The 21,127-nt window shown below is 45.3% G+C and overlaps 2 protein-coding genes across 5 annotated transcripts; both read left to right on the forward strand.

Moving 5' to 3' along the window:
* The first annotated feature begins 263 nt into the window (after positions 1-263).
* Positions 264-1,653, forward strand: LOC120900206. Of its 2 annotated transcripts, none has more exons than XM_040306902.1 (2): positions 264-452; positions 794-1,653. In XM_040306902.1, exons 1-2 carry the CDS (start codon positions 414-416, stop codon positions 1,577-1,579), a joined length of 825 nt encoding a protein of 274 aa, XP_040162836.1. In that variant the 5' UTR covers positions 264-413; the 3' UTR covers positions 1,580-1,653. The 2 variants fall into 2 exon arrangements, with proteins under 2 accessions (XP_040162836.1, XP_040162845.1); XM_040306911.1 differs by lacking the exon at positions 264-452 and adding an exon at positions 465-680.
* A 958-nt stretch (positions 1,654-2,611) lies between these two features.
* Positions 2,612-19,907, forward strand: LOC120908532 (protocadherin-like wing polarity protein stan). Of its 3 annotated transcripts, none has more exons than XR_005741148.1 (9): positions 2,612-2,762; positions 4,983-7,079; positions 7,456-14,152; positions 14,232-14,452; positions 14,543-15,455; positions 15,521-15,590; positions 15,654-16,569; positions 16,727-16,825; positions 17,608-19,907. XR_005741148.1 is itself a non-coding variant. In XM_040319646.1 (8 exons), the coding sequence occupies exons 2-8, from the start codon at positions 5,077-5,079 to the stop codon at positions 17,639-17,641; spliced, it is 10,854 nt and encodes a 3,617-aa protein (XP_040175580.1). In that variant the 5' UTR covers positions 2,612-2,762; positions 4,983-5,076; the 3' UTR covers positions 17,642-19,907. The 3 variants fall into 3 exon arrangements, 1 of the variants encoding a protein (XP_040175580.1); XR_005741149.1 differs by lacking the exon at positions 2,612-2,762 and adding an exon at positions 2,813-3,120; XM_040319646.1 differs by lacking the exon at positions 16,727-16,825.
* Positions 19,908-21,127: the final 1,220 nt, after the last annotated feature.

Genomic DNA, 21,127 nt, shown 5'->3' on the forward strand with positions numbered 1-21,127 from the left:
TACATTACATTATTTTTCCATTCCAAGCTGAACCCGTGAACTGATTGTAACAAAGGTACAAAATGTACTGATAATGGTAACCTTTTTGGTGTTCCTCTTGCTAGTCTGGTTGCGTGATCGTGCGAGTGTGATAAAGTACGAACCGTTAAAGAATTCCCTCTGCATCAGAAACATTGCTTCCAGGCGGAGCAGTACATGATTTTATCAGGCTGTTTTTTTATCTGTTTCACTCGAGGAGATAGAAATGATGCAGTATAAAAGAAAAACTTATTGGCGATATACTTTCATTTTTAGTTCCATACTCGTTCCAGTACTTTCGCCCACGTGTCCTATCACTTGCAGCTGTTGTTGCCCTGTAGCGGTTACATTTGGGCAGTTGGTATTTTGTGTAAAAAGGGTTACAACATTGTAAAATGTTAACTCTGCCGGTGCGATTGGCTTTATTTGTAGTGGTACGTCTAACATGTAGGATCGGGATACAAACTTTGCCGTCTATTGTACCAAAGTCGTGATGCAATCTTACATCAGCAACATTATATGCACTAAACACTATCGGTAATCAAAACCATTTCCAAGAAAGGGTAACTGGTATAAAACACCGACAGAAAAAGTTTTTTTTGTGGACATCGTTAATAAGAAGTGAATCAAGTGAATACAGCATGAATTGCAGTAGTAATTTGGTGTGTATACGTTGTAGTATACGACTAATTTATTGCTGAAATTGAACCCATAATTTAGTGTTTGCTTGATTTAATTCTTCAAATAATTCTTCATTCTCAACTTATAATTTTAGTATTTGGTTAGTGCCACCGGTGGAAGCCATGTAGTGTCGGTGACACAATTTCAAACTTCATCATGTGCCGACCGCCAAGCGCCCGGTATAATTTGCGCCAACTGCAACACGGTGGCCGTTTGCGTTAAGATAGGCTCGGTGTGGGAACCGTCTCTGGTCGAAGCCTGCAATGCGGACGAGGGCCTGTACTGTAACGAGTTCGAGGGAGGATGCTCTACCAGCATTGGGTCGTGCAATCCGACCGGGGGAGGTGGCTTTGAGTGTAACACGCCCGGCGTGTTTCCGGATCCGTTCAATTGTCGGCAGTACCACATGTGCTTCCTGAACGGCAACAATCCAGTTGCGATTAATATGGACTGTGGAGGGGCGGCCTTTTCACCAGCAAGTGGGGATTGCTCCCTACCGCTGAACGATACCGTCTGCCTAACGCCACAATTCAACTGCAGCTTCGTGGGACAAATGGCGGCCTGGCCGGGAAATAACAACATCTACTACATCTGTGCAGCGGAAACGGTACAAGGAAATCGTCTACTGCGCCCACGGTTATACCGCTGCCCGGCCAATCAAATGTTCGTCGAAGGACAGTGTGTGCAGCGTGACTGGTCCAACATGCCACCCGGTACGATAGTTCCTTACGAATGCGTACGCCCGGGGTTGTTTGCTGATCCTGCCCACTGTCGGTACTACTACAGCTGTAACGCGGAGCTGGTCGCAACGCATCTACAATGCCCAGAAGGAACCTTCTTCAATGAGAATACCCTCTCGTGTGTGTTGGGAGTTTGCTAGTAGGAAATGTTTAGTTGCCGTTTACTTCATGTTGCAATAAACAATCACTTGCGAATCGAAATGGCTACAAATAAGTTGTGTGAATGCTAGAATCATAAATTGAAAGAAAGGAATGAAATGCTGTTAAATGCGAACCACTTTGTACAATGCCAATAGCTTCATTTCAGATGAAACACGTAGACATTATCGTTTTAAAACGAATTATCGAAGTTGTAACAAACGCGTTTAATTGTAAGGGATGATCCATAACTAACGTAACGAACACAAGGGTGGATATCTTCCATCGTTTTATTCAGGGAAATACGAGAGAGAGAGAGAGAGAGAGAGAGAGAGAGAGAGAGAGGGAGAGAAAGAAAAAGAGAGAGAGGGAGAGAGGGAAAGAAAGAAAGAGAGAAAAAGAGAGAGAGAGAGAGAGAGAGAGAGAGAGAGAGCTTTAACATTTTCTTTTGTTTTGTTTTGCGCAACTTATGCATTAAACTTTCATAACGAAAAAATCAGGTTAGTGATAGTGATGGAGAAAATATGAATTTGATCCGCTACGACGCGTATTCGTCACTCTCTTATGGTGTAACGTGGGACGCGTAATATGCGAAGAACATACTACTAGACCCCTTTAAGTAACGCGTTACTCTACTAGCTCACTGGTGGAACTGTGATTGCTTGACCAATATGGAATTTTTGTATTCGTATTGGCACGATTTTTTCTTAATGTCCCATGAAATTTAAAAACATAAATATTATAATGGACCACACGGATATGAGGAATACAGAATACCAACGAAAAAAAAATATTAAAAATCAAACACTGAAAAGAGGCAATGTTCTGTTTCACGTTCAGCAAAAAATTACGCAAAAGGGATTCCACTTTTTTCAGCTATCTTATGCTCTGCATTAACATAAATTAAATTTTATCAACATAATTCTACGCAAAGCCAATTCCATTTACGCGATATGTCAACCAATATATCCACGTGCGCGATTCATGTGCCTAGCAGGCTGCACGAAATTCGAGCAGTTCAGCATAGTTCGAGCACAGTGCAGGCGAGCAGGAGGGCGGTCGTCGTAGAGTAGCATTTAAATGGAGTAAAATAAATGAAATCCTAACTTTTAACTCTCAAATCAAGTTGTAAAGTGTGCGCGAAAGGTTTAAGAAGAACCAGTGATAAAGGGTTGCTTCGGAAAAGTAAGTTTTTGGGCAGTAAATTCAGTATTCCGTTCATGCAGTGTGCAGTGTTTGAACCTGTTTCCCGAAAAAAAAGGAGAGGGAGAGATTTGTTTGCGAAGGTAGCGTTCCTTGGTGTGTATGGGTGTGTGGTGGTGTGCGTGACTCCCGGTGTTTGTGTTACCTTTATTTGAAAGCCAACGAGAAGAGCGATACAAAACGAAACTGGAGTATGTGCAATAAAGGTGGCAAAGAAAAGGGGCGAGAGAAAACATAAGAATGCGTGTGTTTCCTGCGTACAGTGGTTCATGAAATTGCACTTGTCGGTGCGGTGTATCCTTTAAGTTGTATAGTGTGTGTATGTTTTTTTTATTTAAAGGTGTGTTCTTTGGAAGTGTATTTTGTGAGAATTCATTGAAAAGGGATGGAAAGATTTAAATAATTGTTCAAGATCAACGTGCGCCTGGAGCCTCCATTAAACACTCAACCGTGTGAACCTACGCCGTAGTGAGCGAATTGTGGAGAACGATATTCAATGAATGAATTCCCGAAAGCAGGACGGGGTAGAAACGCCACATCTCTTGATGGACCATGCACACATCCCCCCCCCCACCGCCACCCTTATTTGTGCAGTGAGATTGGCACACACACATACAAACCCTCGCACACATGCTTCTCTGGAGATAGTGTTAAGCCAGATCCGCAAGACATCCCCCCGCGTATGTGTTGCTCAAGACGACCCCAACAAAAAGTGGTTAAAGAAAGAAGTGGCGACGGTCATTGACAGTTTACCGCTAGATTGAGTTTGCCGTGTGTGTATGTCTGGCTGGCTGGCTGGCTGGCATTAGGAGGTGCTGCACGAGGAGATCAAGCGTACGGTGCTGCGTATGCTGTAGCCAACATACGCGAGCGCGCTGGCATGATGCTGTAGGCTCGTGAAGCTGCTTTCTGCTCTCCGCAACCCGAAGCGCGAAGTTCTCGCGTGATTTTGCTTACGCAAGCATATTTTCCTTTCGCAGCATGCCTAGGGTGAAAGATGCTGTGCGGCTGGATCGTGGATAACCTGTTTGAGATAAGCATTTTTCAGCGCTCGCTGGAGAGTAGCGGGAAAATGTAGGGCGGTTGGTCTTGGCACAGGAAATGCTATGATAATGAAGATGGGCTCAAATTGGTTTGTTTGCTACCGAATTGTGGAATGCGTGTAGACGGGGTGTGAGTTATTTAAACCCTGTTTTATGATACTTAAATGCATTTTATTGAAAACCGGAATCGAACGCGGCTGTGAAATAGTGCTGTCATGCTGCTTGTCGTTTTGTTAAAGGCTTGTTATGGGCTTGTTCTATAAACAAATTAAGAAATCTTCTATAAACAGTAAAACATTAACTATTCCTTGCGAAAGTACTGCTCTTAAGACAAAAACTTACTCGGTTGCTCCATTTTTGTAGTAATAATATTTTTAAAAGCACCTTAAATCTTGCGTTAAAAATACCGATGTGTGTAGTTTTTTGTTTGGAGGGATACCGTTCCCCTAGTTCAGAGTTCACATGTGCAAAAATGTCGTTTCTCTGTGAGATTACTTTATTTAAAAGCAAACTTCGCGTGTACGCTGCCCCGAAAGCCCCCCAACCCGTAATGCTTGCACGCTATGTGGGGAAATGTTTCTGCATTTCGCAAGCGAACGATGGATTGGCGTATTATATGTATATCAAGCCCTTGATAAACCAAAGAACAGGCAAACTGTGTACCACCTTCTTCTGTATGTATAATTTACACTCGCCAATGGGGTGAGCGAGAGCCCTGCGTGTATTGCTTGTCTAACGTTCTTACCGATTTCTCGGAACGTAACGGCACCGGGAGAGCGAATTCTCTGTATATCCTTGTCGGCTGTCTGCCGTACACAAGAAATGGGGGAAAATCGATATTTCCCTCGGGTCAGCGGCATGTTAGGGAAAACGCCGCCGCTTGCGTTGATGATTCATCCTGTTTTCGGGGCGTACGGAGAAGAAAAGCGCTTTACTGCTAGGGGTGCATTTAATACGCGACCAATCGCCGTGCGTTGTGTACGGTTCGTGCGTAAGGCTACGTTTCGTTCGTTACCATAGGGTTGGAAAAAGTTTCCGTAGGGTGTGCGCTGTGCTAGTGGTTGTTGTTAATTATTAGTTCGGTATAGCGGATTCTTTCGGTTGGTGTTAGTGGCGTGCATTTGTTGACCGATTGTGTGGGATTCTCTTTTCTCCACAGATCGTCTACCATGTCCGGCAGTGTAGAACGCTAGTGAACAAAACTTAGGCTGGATACGCGGAACAACAAACGGTAGTGCCGGAAACAATTCGCCATGAACGTGCCACGGTGCACTCTGGCGGCAAGGCTTGCTCTGATAGCGGTGCTTTTGCAGCTTCTGTTGCTTTGTAGCACCTGCAATGGATATATGATAATAGCAAGTGAAGACGACGAACCAGGGAAGATACTGTTTAACTCTTCCGTTTACAAACTTGGATCGGAACGGCAGTACAAAATCAATGCCCATAAATCTGCCCACTACGTGCACCATCTGCTCCGGGTGGATCCGGACAATGGGCAAGTGAGCTTGAAGCGAAAGCTCAAATGTGATGGCATCTACTATCCTACACTATTTACGTTTTACGTCGATTCTACCTCGAACAGACTGCGTAGTATAGACTATTACAGTTTACCGATAAGGATATTCATCGTTGGGCGCAATTGCTCCGACGAGGACGAAGCGGTTGCGGCTAGTTTTCGTAAGCTCTTTGAGGAGGATGATACCGGATATCATCATCACCAGCGACACAGACGAGAAGCAGTGTATCGCTTAGCAACCGCGAAGGATACTCCGCTGCCAGTGCGGGAAGACGATGATGCTGAAGAGTACGAGCAACGCATGTACGGCGAGTACTTGGGCGATCGGTTCCATTACTATCGTTCCGAATATCCGTGGTTGGCGGCTACGAGTGTCACTAACTACACGACCTTTCGCGAAGGTGACATCCTGTTCGATACCGTGCTTGAGAATGAATATCGACACGGCATAATCACGCGAAAGCGCCGTGAAATAAGGGATCTACCGGCCGATCGAATACATCGCAAAATTGCCGACGCCAAGCAGTGGATCTCCGAAACGTACGCATCGTATGCCATTCACACCACTGACAAGTGGAAGCACATTTGCCTAAAGAAGTCACAGTATATTAACTCGATTGGTGCATTTTTGCCGAAAACGGTACTACATCACTGTACGGTTCGTTACCTAGATGTGAACGATGAGCGATTTGAGATTGAGACTCGCACAGGCGATTTGATCGCTACTGGAGATCTGTGCATACCGGAAACTCTATGGAAGGTGATTATAACGTACAATGTGCGATGCGATCGGAAGGATATCATAGATGCCGATCATCGCCTAAAGATCGTATACCACCACCAGGAGCTAAATGATACCGATATAGCAAAGCGCGTGCGACGAGAGTTGAGAAATCAAAGTCCCTATTTCGAGCAGGCATTGTACGTGGCCTCGGTACTGGAGGAGCAACCGCCCGGCGCAAATGTCATTACGGTGCGCGCGCGTGATCCGGAAGACTCGCCAGTGGTGTATTCACTCGTTTCGTTGCTGGACTCACGATCCCAGGCAATGTTCAAGGTTGACTCGCGCACTGGTGTGGTGACAACCTCCTCCACCCTCGACCGTGAGCTAATGGACGTACACTACTTTCGGGTGATAGCAACGGATGACAGTTTTCCTCCTCGTTCCGGCACCACCACGCTGCAGGTTAATGTGCTCGACTGCAACGATCATACACCAACGTTCGAGGCAGAACAATTCCATGCTACAGTGCGCGAGGGAGTGAGCGTTGGCTCAACCGTCATTACAATACGCGCGACGGATCAGGATATAGGCAAAAATGCTGACATCGAGTATGCCATCACAAGTATCCTCGGCGAGAACCAGGAACAATCGGGGACAGCGGCCAACGGTAGCAACGAGGGCAATCCAGTGGAGGGCGATAATAACGGCAGTTCACAAAAGTTCCGCATTGATGCGCGCAGTGGTACAATATCGACAAGAAGTGCATTAGATCGCGAAGTGTCGGGAATGTACACGATTATGGTAACTGCAACCGATATGGCAACGCCACAATCGGAACGCAAATCGGCCACCACGACGGTTTTGGTGAAAATTTTAGACGACAACGACAACTATCCGCAGTTTAGTGAGCGAACGTACACGGTGCAGGTGCGTGAAGATCAGTGGGCAAACGAAAATAATGTGATTGCCCATATACAAGCGTCGGATGCGGATCAGGGAAATAATGCTGCAATTCGGTGAGTATATTCTTCAATTAGGCTAAAAAATCTGTTTAATATTGTATATTTAATATTGTCATCAGTTATAAGTTACTTTCAATATTTTGTATTTTCATGTATAAATTAACTTAAACCTTTTTTTAAAACTAATCATTTTTCTAATTCTTTTTAAAAGATATTGCCTATAAAACTGGCATAACAGAAAAGTTAAATTTTGCAATAACGATTCCATTTCAATCATCGAAAACCAATTCCCTCTCAAGTCTCTCGTTTGCTTGCTAATCAATTCTATTGCTGATGTCAGCCACTAGCCAAGTGTCCTCAGTCAGACGCAGCTAATTACTTTCATGTACTTTTCTTTTCATGTTCCATGCGCACGCTTCATTCTGTACAGCTATGCCATAATCGGTGGAAATACGCAATCACAGTTTTCCATTGACTCGATGAGTGGTGATGTGTCTCTGGTGAAACCGTTGGACTACGAAAATGTCAGGAGCTATCGGCTGGTGATTCGTGCTCAAGACGGAGGAAGTCCTTCACGCTCAAACACAACACAGCTACTGGTGAACGTACTTGATGCGAACGACAATGCACCACGTTTTTATACCTCCCAGTTCCAAGAGGCGGTGCTTGAGAGTGTACCCGTGGGCTATAACATCGTACGCGTGCAGGCATACGATTCCGACGAAGGAGCGAATTCGGAGATAACGTACAGTATACAGAACCGCGACGATGGGATGCCACTAGCTGTAGATCCACGCACTGGCTGGATTCACACGACCAAGGCGCTGGATCGCGAAGAGCAAAGCCGGTACAGCTTTCAGGTGGTTGCGGTCGATGGTGGAATCCCTCCGAAATCGGCCAGCACGTCAGTGATAGTGACGATCCAGGACGTGAATGATAACGATCCGACATTTAGCCCCAAGTACTACGAAGCGATGTTGGCGGAGGATCAACCGCCAGGTACACCGGTAACGACAGTGACTGCCACCGATCCTGACGAAGATTCACGGTTGCATTATGAAATCACGGCCGGCAATACGCGCGGTCGGTTTGCAATAACGTCGCAAAACGGTCGGGGACTGATAACCATTGCACAGCCGTTGGATTATAAGCAAGAGCGAAGATTTGCGCTTACCATCACTGCCACCGACAGTGGCCAGCGGACGGATACTGCGATAGTGAATATAAACATCACGGATGCTAACAATTTTGCTCCCGTTTTCGAGAACGCCCCCTACAGTGCTTCCGTTTTTGAGGATGCACCCATCGGTACAACCGTGCTGGTAGTGTCTGCATCTGATAGTGATGTAGGTATCAACGCACAAATAACATACCTACTGAACGATGAGTCAGTGAATGGACTCGGAGCGAACGAACCGTTCACCATTAACGCACAAACGGGCGCAATCATAACGAACGCTAAACTGGATCGGGAGAGTACGAGCGGATACCTTTTGACCGTAACGGCAAAGGACGGGGGCAACCCGTCCCTGAGCGATACAACGGATGTCGAAATCAGCGTGACGGACGTGAACGATAATGCGCCGGTGTTTAAAGTTCCGTTGTATCAAGCGACGATTCCCGAGGACGCATTAATCGGAACGTCGGTGGTACAGATTGCAGCTACCGATCTGGATATGGGGCTTAATGGGCGCGTAAAGTATGCGCTCGGTCAGAAGGACATGGACGAAGGTTCATTTGTGGTAGATCCCATCTCGGGCGTGATACGCACCAATAAAGGGCTCGATCGTGAAAGCATTCCGGTGTACCACCTGACTGCCATCGCTAGTGACAAAGGTACGCCCACAATGAGCAGTAGCGTTGAAGTGCAGATCCGGCTGGACGATGTGAATGATTCTCCGCCGACATTTGCATCCGATAAGCTGACGCTGTATGTGCCGGAAAACAGTCCAGTGGGTTCCGTGGTCGGGGAGATTTACGCCCACGATCCCGACGAAGGTGTGAACGCGATCGTACACTATTCGATTATTGGAGGAGATGATTCGAACTCGTTTTCGCTCGTTACACGACCAGGTTCGGATCGAGCGCAGCTACTAACAATGACGGAGCTGGATTATGAATCGCCACGCAAACGGTTCGAGCTAATCATACGAGCAGCTAGTCCACCGCTTCGGAACGACGTTTATGTAGAGATTCTGGTGACGGATGTCAATGACAATGCTCCCGTATTACGCGACTTTCAAGTGATTTTCAACAACTTCCGGGACTGTTTTCCGAGTGGAGTTATTGGGCGTATTCCAGCGTTCGATGCAGACGTAACGGACAAGTTGACGTACCGAATCCTTTCGGGAAATAATGCAAACCTGCTAAGATTGAACAGCTCCACCGGTGGGTTAACATTGAGTCCGCAACTCAACACGAATGTACCGAAATTTGCAACCATGGAGGTATCGGTAACGGACGGAATCAATGAGGCAAAAGCAATCATGCAATTGATTGTGCGCCTGATAACGGAGGACATGTTGTTCAACTCGGTAACGGTACGACTGGACGAGATGACGGAGGAAGCATTTTTATCGCCGCTGCTAAGCTTCTTCCTCGATGGGCTGGCTGCAATTATACCGTGTCCCAAGGAGAACATCTTTTTGTTTTCAATACAAGAGGACATCGACGTAAGCGGAAAGATACTGAACGTTAGCTTCTCTGCACGCAGACCGGATGTGGCGTTCGAAGAGTACTACAGTTCACAGTATCTACAGGAACGGATTTACCTAAACCGAGCCATACTGGCACGGCTGGCGACGGTGCGTGTGCTACCGTTTGATGATAATCTGTGCGTACGGGAGCCATGCCTAAACTACGAACAATGTCTGTCTGTGTTGAAGTTTGGCAATGCGTCTGGGTTCATACACAGCGACACGGTTCTGTTTCGTCCGATCCATCCCGTCAACACGTTTGCCTGCAAATGTCCGGAAGGATTCACCGGCAGTAGGGAACACTATTTGTGCGATACGGAGGTCGACCTGTGCTACTCGGATCCTTGCCAGAATGGCGGAAGTTGTATGCGCAGAGAAGGAGGATACTCGTGCGTCTGTACCGAGCAATACACTGGGGTTAATTGTGAAACGTCGATAGCCGGCTTGAAACCGTGCATATCAGAGGTTTGTGGCGATGGTTATAGTTGTCTTACCAGCGGGCAAGGCGGACATTGGCCACCGTACACGAAAACGTGCGAGCTGATGTCGCGATCGTTTACGAGAAATTCGTTCCTCACGTTCCCAGGGATGAGGCAACGGCACCGGTTCAATATACGGCTGAAGTTTGCGACCGTACGCGACAGTGGGCTCCTGCTGTACAATGGTCGCTATAACGAGCAGCATGATTTCATTGCTCTCGAAATCATCAACGGAAAAGTGGTATTTTCCTTCTCGCTAGGCGACAAGGTGGAAACAGTGACGGTTAACCAGCAGCGCAAGGTGTCGGATGGCAATTGGCACACAGTGGAGGTGAAGTACTTCAACCGCACCGTGTTGCTTTCACTGGACAACTGTGACACTGCTACGGCACTGGCAGGCCTTGGCGAGCGGTGGAATTGTGCGAATCAAACGACTCTCGTGCTGGACCGAAGATGTGCTTCGCTTGTGGAACCGTGCCATCGATTTTTCGACCTAACTGGCCCTCTGCAGATCGGCGGGTTGCCGAAAATTCCAGCCTACTTTCAGATACGCTCGCACAGCTTTGTCGGTTGCATCTCGGACCTGTACATCGATCAGCGGTATGTGGATCTGGGGGCGTACATTGCCGACAACGGTACTGTGGCTGGCTGTCCGCAGAAGGCAGCATCATGTGCTTCGGAGCCTTGCTTCAATGGTGGCACCTGTCGTGAAGGCTGGGGAGAAGGGTGGGAGTGCGACTGTCCGGACGGTTTCACTGGTAACGCATGCCAGGAGTCCGTTGCGTTACCGTGGCGCTTTCATGGCGATGGCATATTAAGCTTCAATCCTTTGCTGCGTCCGATTCAACTGCCCTGGCTGACTGCATTTTCACTGCGGACCCGTAAACGCGATTCGTTCGTGATGGAGATACAAGTAGGGCAGAACAGCTCCGCCGTTGTTTCGCTGCGAGATGGCATCCTGCAATACCTGTACAACGGTGAGCCGTTGCAACTGGCTGGTGCGGATCTGGCCGATGGGCGCTGGCATCGGGTGGAAATTAAATGGATGGGCACCGAGGTCTCGCTCACGGTAGACTACGGTCAGCGAAGCGGCGTGCTACCCGTGACACAAAAGATTCAGGGTCTGTACGTCGGTAGAATTGTGATCGGTGGATTGGAAGGCACGATCGGGCAGCACTACGGAGGGCCATCGGAAAACTTTGAAGGATGCATTCAAGATGTGCGTGTCGGCGGAGTACAATCCGTTTTGAAGCGCCCAACAGTGCGTGAGAACGTGCTTGACGGATGTGCTTCCAATGCAAAATGTCCGGAGGGTTGCCCGGAAGAGTCCGTTTGTGTGAGCAACTGGGATGAAGCGTATTGTGAGTGTTTGCATGGATTTGTTGGCGGTGAGTGCAAACCAGTGTGCACAGTAAAACCGTGTTCCGATAACGGCATCTGTCGGGCGGATACGGTCAACATCAAGGGTTACCGATGCGAGTGCAATAGCAGCTTAAGCTCCGGAGAGTACTGTGAGAACACCGTGCAACAACCATGCCCTGCCGGGTGGTGGGGCGAACGTAGCTGTGGACCGTGCAAATGCAACGTTAAACAAGGGTACCATCCAAACTGCGACAAAAGCACAGGCCAGTGTTACTGTCGGGAGAACCACTATCAACCGGTGAATGATACGGTTTGCTTGCCCTGTGAATGTTATACGGTGGGATCGTATGGCAAATCCTGCAACAGCTCGGGACAGTGCGAATGTCGCGAAGGAGTCATCGGCAGGCGATGCGATTCGTGCTCCAATCCGTACGCGGAAGTCACCCTAAACGGGTGCGAGGTCGTCTACGACGGTTGTCCCAAGTCACACTCAGCTGGTTTGTGGTGGCCTCGGACAGCGTTTGGAGAGCTAGCGGTCGAAAACTGCCCTGCCCCGGCTCGAGGCAAAGGTACTAGACGCTGCGATCAGGTACAAAGTGGATGGGGTGCCCCTGACATGTTCAACTGCACATCGGAAGCGTTTTTAGATCTGCGAAAGCAACTATCGCAAATAGAGGTAGATGGTCTGGAGCTGAACACGTTTATTTCTGTAAAAGTCGCCGCGAGCCTACAGCAGGCCTGTATCAGTGTAGGTGGCCAGACTAGTGAGAAGGATGGAAATGGATTGCGCGATAGTAGAATGAACGATTTCTACACAATTGGTTCAGAAAAGACGATGGGCAGTTCATCGGCGTCGCTTTGGCGAGAAGACGATTTCGAGCTCGACTACCTACTGAACGATGGTCAATCGTTCGTACAAAGCAAGCTGTATGGGGCAGATCTATTAATTACCGATCGGTTGCTGCACGAGCTAATGCGCTACGAGGCGTACCAGCACGGGTTGAACCTTTCCCACAGCCAAGACAAGCACTACGTTCGGAATCTGGTGGAAAGCGCCGGAGAGATACTGGATAGACGATACGCGAGCGAATGGAAAAGGGTACAAGACTTGACCGGGCGTGGACCGGATGATTTGGTGGATGCGTTCAATCAGTATATGATCGTGCTGGCTCGATCACAACACGACACTTACACAAATCCGTTCGAGATAGTCCACAAGAACATGGTGCTCGGAATGGACATTGTAACTACCGAGTCGTTGTTCGGCTATGAATCGCAAATGGTAAAGCAGCAGCAATTCAAGCAGGCCAAAGGGCATCCGGACCTTCATGGGCATCCTGCGGAAACAGTCATCTTGCCGGATACGAGCTCATTTTTGCAAAACTCGCCAAAACAGAAGCAACCGTTAATTTCGTTTCCGAAGTACAACAACTACATCCAAGATCGGTCCAAATTTGATCGTTCCACAAAGGTGCTTGTTCCGCTGGATATGTTGGGCATCACCGCTCCCGACAAGAACGAGGTGGTCAATCAAATCGCTGAGCATCGTGCCATTTTTACCTACGCACAGTACAAGGATGCGGGCGAACTATTTCCGGCCAATTTCGACGAAACCGTCACACGTCGCTGGGGCGTAGAAATGCAAATTGCCAGTAGCGTTCTGTCAATCGCTATCGTTACACCGGAATTGGACAAAGATTCCTATACTCAACCGTTCCCATCGTCGGGAGGACTAGAGAAGTCGGGTGGCAATAATCAGGTGGAAACGATCGCTCCTCCGCCCGCGAAACCTGTACCGGAACGAACCAGTGAAAAGTTGTCGTTGAATGAGATTAAAATATCAATTCACGATATGAGCGACCGGGAGGAAGGTTTAGATACGCTGGATCAACATGCACCACAAGTGCCGATGGTAAATACGGCGGAGAATAGCGAAGACTTCTTCCACGACGATGATCTTCCCGAAACGGTAGTTCTAGCACGTAGTGAACAGATATCCTCCATCGAACGTACAGCAGAAACAGCAATCCGAAAGCGGCGTAGAAGTATTGTGTCGGCCGATGGTGGCATTCCCGAGTCGGCTGAGATGGATACAGCTTCCCGCACGAATTACGTTCCCCTCGGTCAGCCACATCTGAAGCAGGCGATCAAGTTGCAGATGTGGTTAAACATACCCCGGAATCGATTTGTTTCCCGTTCCAACCCCCAGTGCGTCCGGTGGAATACGCATGCAAACCTTTGGACGCGCATCGGCTGCCAGACGGAAATACCAAACTATGAGATGATCGGTCATAATGATACAATTGTGGTGAACTGTACGTGCAACCAGCTGGCAACGTATGCGGTACTAGTAGACATTATCGATCCGGAAGACATCCCCGAACCGTCGCTACTGGTACAGATTACCTCGTACTCAGCGTTCCTGCTTTCGTTGCCAATCCTTTTTGCGGTAATAGTGTCGTTGGCACTGCTACGCGGCCTGCAGACAAACTCGAACAGTATTCATCAGAATTTATTGTTTTGCATCTTCACTGCGGAGTTGCTGTTCTTCGTAGCCATTCAAGCACGCAGGGATCTGCTGGACAATGAGGTAAGTGTTTATGGATTGTTCTGAATAGCTCATGGTGGATTGTTGGATTGTTAATACAAACAATACATTTGTTTTCTAGTTCCCATGCAAACTGGTTGCTATTGCGCTGCATTACACGTGGCTGGCAGCATTCGCGTGGACGACAGTTGATTGCGTGCATCTATACCGAATGTTAACTGAAATGCGTGACATCAACCATGGACCGATGGGTTTCTATCATACGATAGGCTACGGTGCGCCCGCACTGCTTGTAGGCCTTTCTGTTGGAGTGCGTGTACATGAATATGGAAACAGTATGTTGTAAGTATTGTAGATAGAATGTGTTTTTGGTACGCGGTTTTTACAATATTTGCTAATTTCCAACAAACGTTTCATATCGTTGCACTACAGTTGCTGGTTGTCGGTGTACGAATCGGTCATTTGGTGGATGGTTGGACCAATCGCAATCGTGTCGGTATTCGATCTTTTCATCCTATTTTTGTCGGTAAAAGCAGCATTTACGATCAAGGATCATGTGTTAGGATTTGGCAATCTACGTACACTGCTTTGGTTGTCAGTTGTGTCGCTACCGCTCTTGGGTATAATGTGGGTACTTGCAGTGCTTTCTGCGTCAGAAAATTCGCAGCTGCTCAATATGCTCCTATCAGCTGTGGTCATTATGCATTCGCTCTTTTCCATCATTGGATATTGCATTATTAACAAACGGGTGCGTGAAAACCTGCATAACGCGTTTCTACGCTGCATGGGGCGCAAAGTACCGCTACTCGAGTCTTCAATCGCCATCAGCAATAGCTCACAAAACGTAGGATCTCCGAAAACACCCGGGTTCGCCGGTGGCTCTGGTGGACAGTACGATACGGCAAGAAGAAACATTGGAATCAGCACGTCGAGCACCACTTCTCGCAGCACGGCTAAAACAAGCTCTAGTCCCTATCGAAGCGATGGTCAATTTAGACACACATCAACGTCCACTTCCAACTACAACAGCGACGGAGTGGCTTCGTATATGCGCGGACATTACGAGGAGAGTGCACTGCGCAAGATAAAGAATGGTGGACAAGGACGGGACGGAGAACGTCGAAGTCACAGAAGACATCGTCGAGATTCCGACTCTGGCAGTGAGACTGATGGGAGAAGTCTAGAGCTTGCCTCAAGCCACTCGAGCGATGATGAAGAATCTCGCGTCGGACGCAACAGTAGTACGCATCGTAGCACTGGAGTGTGCAGCACATCATACCTACCGAACATAACCGAGCACGTTGCAACAACTCCACCAGAATTGCACGTAGTGCAGAGTCCACAGGTAAGAAGTAACTGCTTTTATTTTCATCTTTATGAAATTAATAATGCGACCCTTGATTTTTGCAGCTATTCCCCAACGTAACGCCTACAAGATGGCCAAATCAAAATGCTAACAATTACATGCCACCAGGCAATGGTAAGTGAAATGAAAAACAATCCATTTAGACAAATGTTTCATTCGACTATTATATCTCTACAGGTCGATGGTCACAAGAAACGGCATCCGATAACGAGGCACATCCACATAAATCTCCTACAAACGGAGGCTCGCTCCCAAACCCGGATATCACGGAAACGTCATATCTGCATCAGAACCGCATGAACATGCCACCATCGATTTTGGAAAACATTCAGGAAAACTATAACATAGGATACTCAAACACGGACCTCCACAGTGATCGAAATTACAGCAACTATGGTAATGCGGATAATTATGTCCCTCCGGCTGATTACGCGAAGCGGTACGACTCGCAAGCATCGGTAAATCCTTCCAGCACTCTTCCCCATCATTACGCATCGTCGGTAAACGGTAGTAGTACTGGTGGAGGAGTGCCGATTGCCGAAGCAAGGCACACAGGCTCGATGCAGGTCATCAATCATATGCGTGCGTACCAGCATGAAAACCCATACGCACTGAAAGAATCTCTCTACGAACGGTCACGAACGCTCGGCTATGGTACTAGTGCAGGTGGCGCAGAGTCGCCGTACCACGCAGGCCACCCTCTAACCGCTCCCAACGATCTGTACAGCCCACCCGGAGCCATACACGGCATGTCATTCAAGTCGAGTGTGCAATCGCTACTCAAGAACGATTATCAACAGCAACAACGACAACAATACAAGCACCACCAAACAGGCAACGGGGGCGAATCAGACAGGATGTCGGAAGGCTCTGATAAAAATCCGTACAATTTTCCCTACACCGCCGAGGAGGACCATCTAGTGCATAATGGTACAGCGAGAATGCACCATACTGGAGGGATGGAAAATATTGGACACATGGAGCATATCGCTTCGTCGTCGCCTTCGCCACCACAGCTGTTGATGAGAGCCCCGGAAGGGCTTTCTCCGGCACCACTGCAATCGATAGGGCAGTTGAATGGTGCTACTAACGAGTAAGTATTCTCTGCTGCTTAATTAACCCCACTAACCAGATGGAGAGTCGCGATTGAATGATTGATATAATTCAGTAATTTAAATGATAAACTGAGCTAACTTTTGCTACACCGTTTCTGTTTACTCATAACATTGACTGTGCGTACATTGGATTAGCTGGTGTTGGGACCGTCTAAAAATGTTAGAGTAAAACCGTAACAGCTGGATCTGGAAATTATATAACACATCTGAAGAACAACAGCGATCGACCTGTATGTAAGTAGGGTGAGGGTAGTGGGCATGGGTTTTAATTTAACGTTATTATATAATTCTTTTGTTATCGTATTAATTTCTGTAGCATGCAAACCCCCTAACGAAACAAACCAAAAAATCTTAGTAACATGGCAGTATATAGTAACAATAGTAACGAAAAGTGGAAGACATGAGAAGTAAATTGCATTTGGGTGTTGAATCGTTTATTTTACAATACATTAATTGAATTACTAGTTTTTTTTTTCATCTAAAATACAGTGAAAGCTGGATAAGAGCGATCTCATGAAAGTGGATAAAGTTATCGCTTATTGAGTTTGGAGATTTTTTCACATCTACTAAATACTTTACTCAATTCCTCGTAGTAAAAAGTAAATTTACTTTATTTTCCATTTGAAGAGTTTAAGGAATTATTGTAGCAAAATAATTAAATAATTAAATAAATTAGTAGTTTATGATCGTACACAGATAATAAAAAGGGGAATGTATGGAACTTATAACCACAAATGTATAAATTTAACGAAATCGGTTTTTAATTTTATTCTCTTTTAATCTTTTAACCTCTAATGTTCAATTTCTTGTTAAAATTCTATCGAGTTTTCTCTCAGAGTCTTTAATATCCTGGTTTCACTGTATATCAATTGATCGTGTTGTTTTAATTTTAACATCTTAAACAATTTTTTACAATCGCATATAGGTAGGGTAGTATTTTAGTACCTGAAAATGTGTGATCCGCACTGTATCCTTAACTATAAAGTAATGGATTGAATTTATTTTACTTTTCACAGTACACCCAATGATGACGATGAAACAACGGTGTAAGCCTGAAGCAGTGAAAGAGCGCAAAATCACTGTTTTGATTGAATTGCGCAACGTGTGTACATCATCGTGCTTGTTCTCTTACGAGAAGCTCTCTACATTAAAATAGATACTTCCCGCCGCAGATCCATTCGGTTGCATGTATATTTGTGAAAAAATGGGACTTACAAAAAAAAAACAAGAAGCAACAACTGAACAAGAAACAAAGTTTTGTAATATATTTATACTAACAATAGCATGAATATAGCCACATGGCTCAACGAGTGGTGCTGCATTCATGTTTTGGATGTATATATTTATACAGATCGATATATGATATACAATGAATGTGGTTGTATTTTAAGTACCAGGCTATTCCCTTACCGCTTTTGCTTTGTTTTCAATGCAAACGAACTGACATCCTGTTTCCTGAACGTGTGTCCTTTTTTATGCAAAAGAAGCACACACAAAAACATCAACAACAACTTACTCACTTATTTGTGGATGTTCCAAATGTAGTTAAAACGAGCAACGCCTGAAAAGCAACTCTGAACGAATCTCGTGCGGTAGGGTTATTTATGTATATTCGCACGCTTTACTGCAAGCAGCAGATCGATAAACTGAAGCCAACTGCCATCATCTACACGAGGGAGCAAAATCCGACCACTGCCTTGATTATACTCATTGTTATTGCAGTTAGAGGGGAAAGGCACTCGAACCCATCACACGCAGCAGGACCGGGGTAGACATTAAGAATTTGTAGCGCAATGTGCTTTTTATACGATATTTAGGTTGTTTTGAATGCTAAATTACTGCAGCAATGGAATGGTTCAGAGACAGTAAAAAACAGTAAACGGGATTTATTGCGAGGAAATTGAGGTTTGAAAATAAGAAAGCAAAAAAAACAGAAACGAAAGTACGTTTACACACGATTAATGAAAGTGCCTGAAAGTAGGTGAATTTTGTTTAGATTTGATTTTGAACGTGTTTGAATGAATTTATGCAGCTGCATTTTTAGTACTAATTTATCATCGATTTTAATTTGCAACTTTGCAAGCTTGAACGGTGGCAAAATTTTAGTGGAAAACATTTATCTAAAACATTACCAGTGTACCAGTTTCTCGGTATTTTATGAAATTTTCCAATCCTACTCCCAGGAATACGACCCTACGACTCGATATTCACTCTCTCTCTCTCGCTTACTATAAGCATTCTTCATAATTACAATATTTTTGGCTTGAGACATCCATAAGCCATTATAGCTAAGTTAATAAACTGGTCTGTCCGTCAGACAGTCCTAATTATGTGAATGTCTCAGCTTAGGGATTATTGCATCTCAGACGAAACAAGCTTAGTAGTGCATCAGAGAAGTGAATTATTGAAGCAATTGGTGAGGGGGGGGGGGGGAGAAAAACTTCTACATTCGAAAGACTTATTGTAATCCTTACTGCTTTATGCCATACAACTTAGGAAATCCGCTAACAGATAAATTATTTTAGCAACTAGACTCAACGGTATTTGTACAACAATATTGATTAAGTTCCCTTGCTCCCATCGAACGTCGTACTCTCTTAATTTTACCTGTTCCCAGTGGTGATAGAGTCTAGCACGATATACTACACACATTCCATCCAATGATTTTATCTCAACGCTTTAGTTTAACTAGTTAGTTTTATCTCAACGTAACCACCGGCGTTGTGCAGGCTCTCCTTGTATGTATGTAGGTGTACAATTAAGGGCTACACAATAATGGGTGCTAAGCGACATTCCAGTGATATATTTTTATACTTGAGATTTTAAACGTAACAAAACCGCACTTTTTAGTTTACAAATCCATCTCTCTACACTAAGAACGGTATATTGTCGGTGTATGTGTGCTTGTATTCAGTATAACGATTTACGTGTTTTAACTTTACACACTGCTTTACCCGCTCAACCACACTAAATCTCCATTTGGGGGGGAGTAGGTTTTATTTCCTTTTCAAGTCTGCGTGCTGAAACTGTTGTGTAACCGAGTAGTTATATTGACTTTGTACTGCGAAAGTGAGATTTTTTTTTAAGTTGCTTTAGTATATTAGCATTTGTTAGGTAAGATTGAACATGTAACATTCCGTGTGTACTACCAACTCGACTCACAAGACGATCAAGAGTGCACAACTAAACAAGGAAAAGAGTAATAGTAAGACAGGCTGGAGGAGGTTGCGACTTTAAAGCGATTTCCACGAAACATGAATTATTTTCATGCAAAGAAGAGATTGCATCAATAAATATGAATGAATATGTGACGATAGCGTATGTGTAACACATCTTTTACTCACAGCCATCCGAATTCTGGCAATTCTGCGTTTCTAGAATCTCTCTACTCGGCTCTTTAAAATTTCTGCAGTTTTCAATGCAAAATAATTCGATGCTTATTCGGGAATTTATTTAACAAATCTTATCAATCTTACAGGGTTTCGAGTCATAGTTAAGAGTCATAGTTAAGAGAATGATTCAAACCGGTAGTGGAATCTTGCAAGCATTCGGTGGAGGTTTGCAATCATATAATGGAGTTTGCAACTGAGTTGTGGAGTTTTGCAAGCATACTGTGGAGCGGCTATCAGACTGTGCGTGCCGCTGTAAATACCCCAAATCATTTTCGTTAATTTTACTTATTTATCATGTTTAGTTATGACTCCGCGACAGGATTTATTTAGTTTACCATATGTTCAGCTGAATGCCACACGGAAACAACTAAAAATGATAGTTAAAAAAAAAACATCACCGGCAGCTTATTTTAAACTAATAGTAGACTTAAGAACATTCACACGGATCACTGTTATCCATTGAACGAGAAATAAATAATTAAACAATTTAAAAAATCAACTCCAAAAGCTTTTTACACTGGCACGCAAAGTCTAACAGCCGCTTCACAGTATGCTTGCAAAACTCTTGCTTGCACGATTTCACTACCGGGAAAAATTCTCTTAACCGATTGAACTGCTCCATTATATGACTCAAAACCCTATATGTCCCGGGGCGGTCCCGTGGTACAGTCGTCAACTCGAACGGCTCAATAACATGGGTTCGAGCATAGAATGGGACCGTCTTCCCGTGGCAAGGATTAAGGATTGACTATAATCCGGCTTCGTTGCGTGGTAATAAGTTAAGTCTCCGAAAGCCTGTCGTATTTTATAGGCCGGACATATCTGCGAGGACGTTACGTCAAATAGATGAAGAAGATATATAAATCTTATGTACGCTATTATTGGGATTTTCAGTTAATTAAGATGTATGTAAAATTAAAAATAAATAGATCGATGTAAGATGATCAACGGTTTTTTGCACATGGAGTGCATTCGAAAAGTCGTATGGAGTCGTTCAATCGAAAAGGTTCTTCCTCAGGACTTTGAATCGATCAGCTTCCAGCGCATTAGTTCAATTGTCTGTTACCTGATTCAAGGAATGGATTCGATTAATTTGTAAATACATCTGGTTCTACTATGTAGCTAAAGTCTATTAATGGATTGA

Source organism: Anopheles arabiensis, chromosome 2 (assembly GCF_016920715.1).
Source record: "Anopheles arabiensis isolate DONGOLA chromosome 2, AaraD3, whole genome shotgun sequence".
NCBI classification, from domain to species: Eukaryota; Metazoa; Arthropoda; class Insecta; order Diptera; family Culicidae; genus Anopheles; species Anopheles arabiensis.

Bases quoted from the DNA above. Each gene is read 5' to 3' on its own strand.
- LOC120908532 (XM_040319646.1), top strand. From the start codon at position 5,077: ATGAACGTGCCACGGTGCACTCTGGCGGCAAGGCTTGCTCTGATAGCG. The intron at 14,153-14,231 runs GTAAGTGTTTAT...TTTGTTTTCTAG, and splicing joins GGGATCTGCTGGACAATGAG to TTCCCATGCAAACTGGTTGC. The intron at 16,570-17,607 runs GTAAGTATTCTC...TACTTTTCACAG, and splicing joins TTGAATGGTGCTACTAACGA to TACACCCAATGATGACGATG.
- LOC120900206 (XM_040306902.1), top strand. From the start codon at position 414: ATGTTAACTCTGCCGGTGCGATTGGCTTTATTTGTAGTG. The intron at 453-793 runs GTACGTCTAACA...TTATAATTTTAG, and splicing joins GATTGGCTTTATTTGTAGTG to TATTTGGTTAGTGCCACCGG.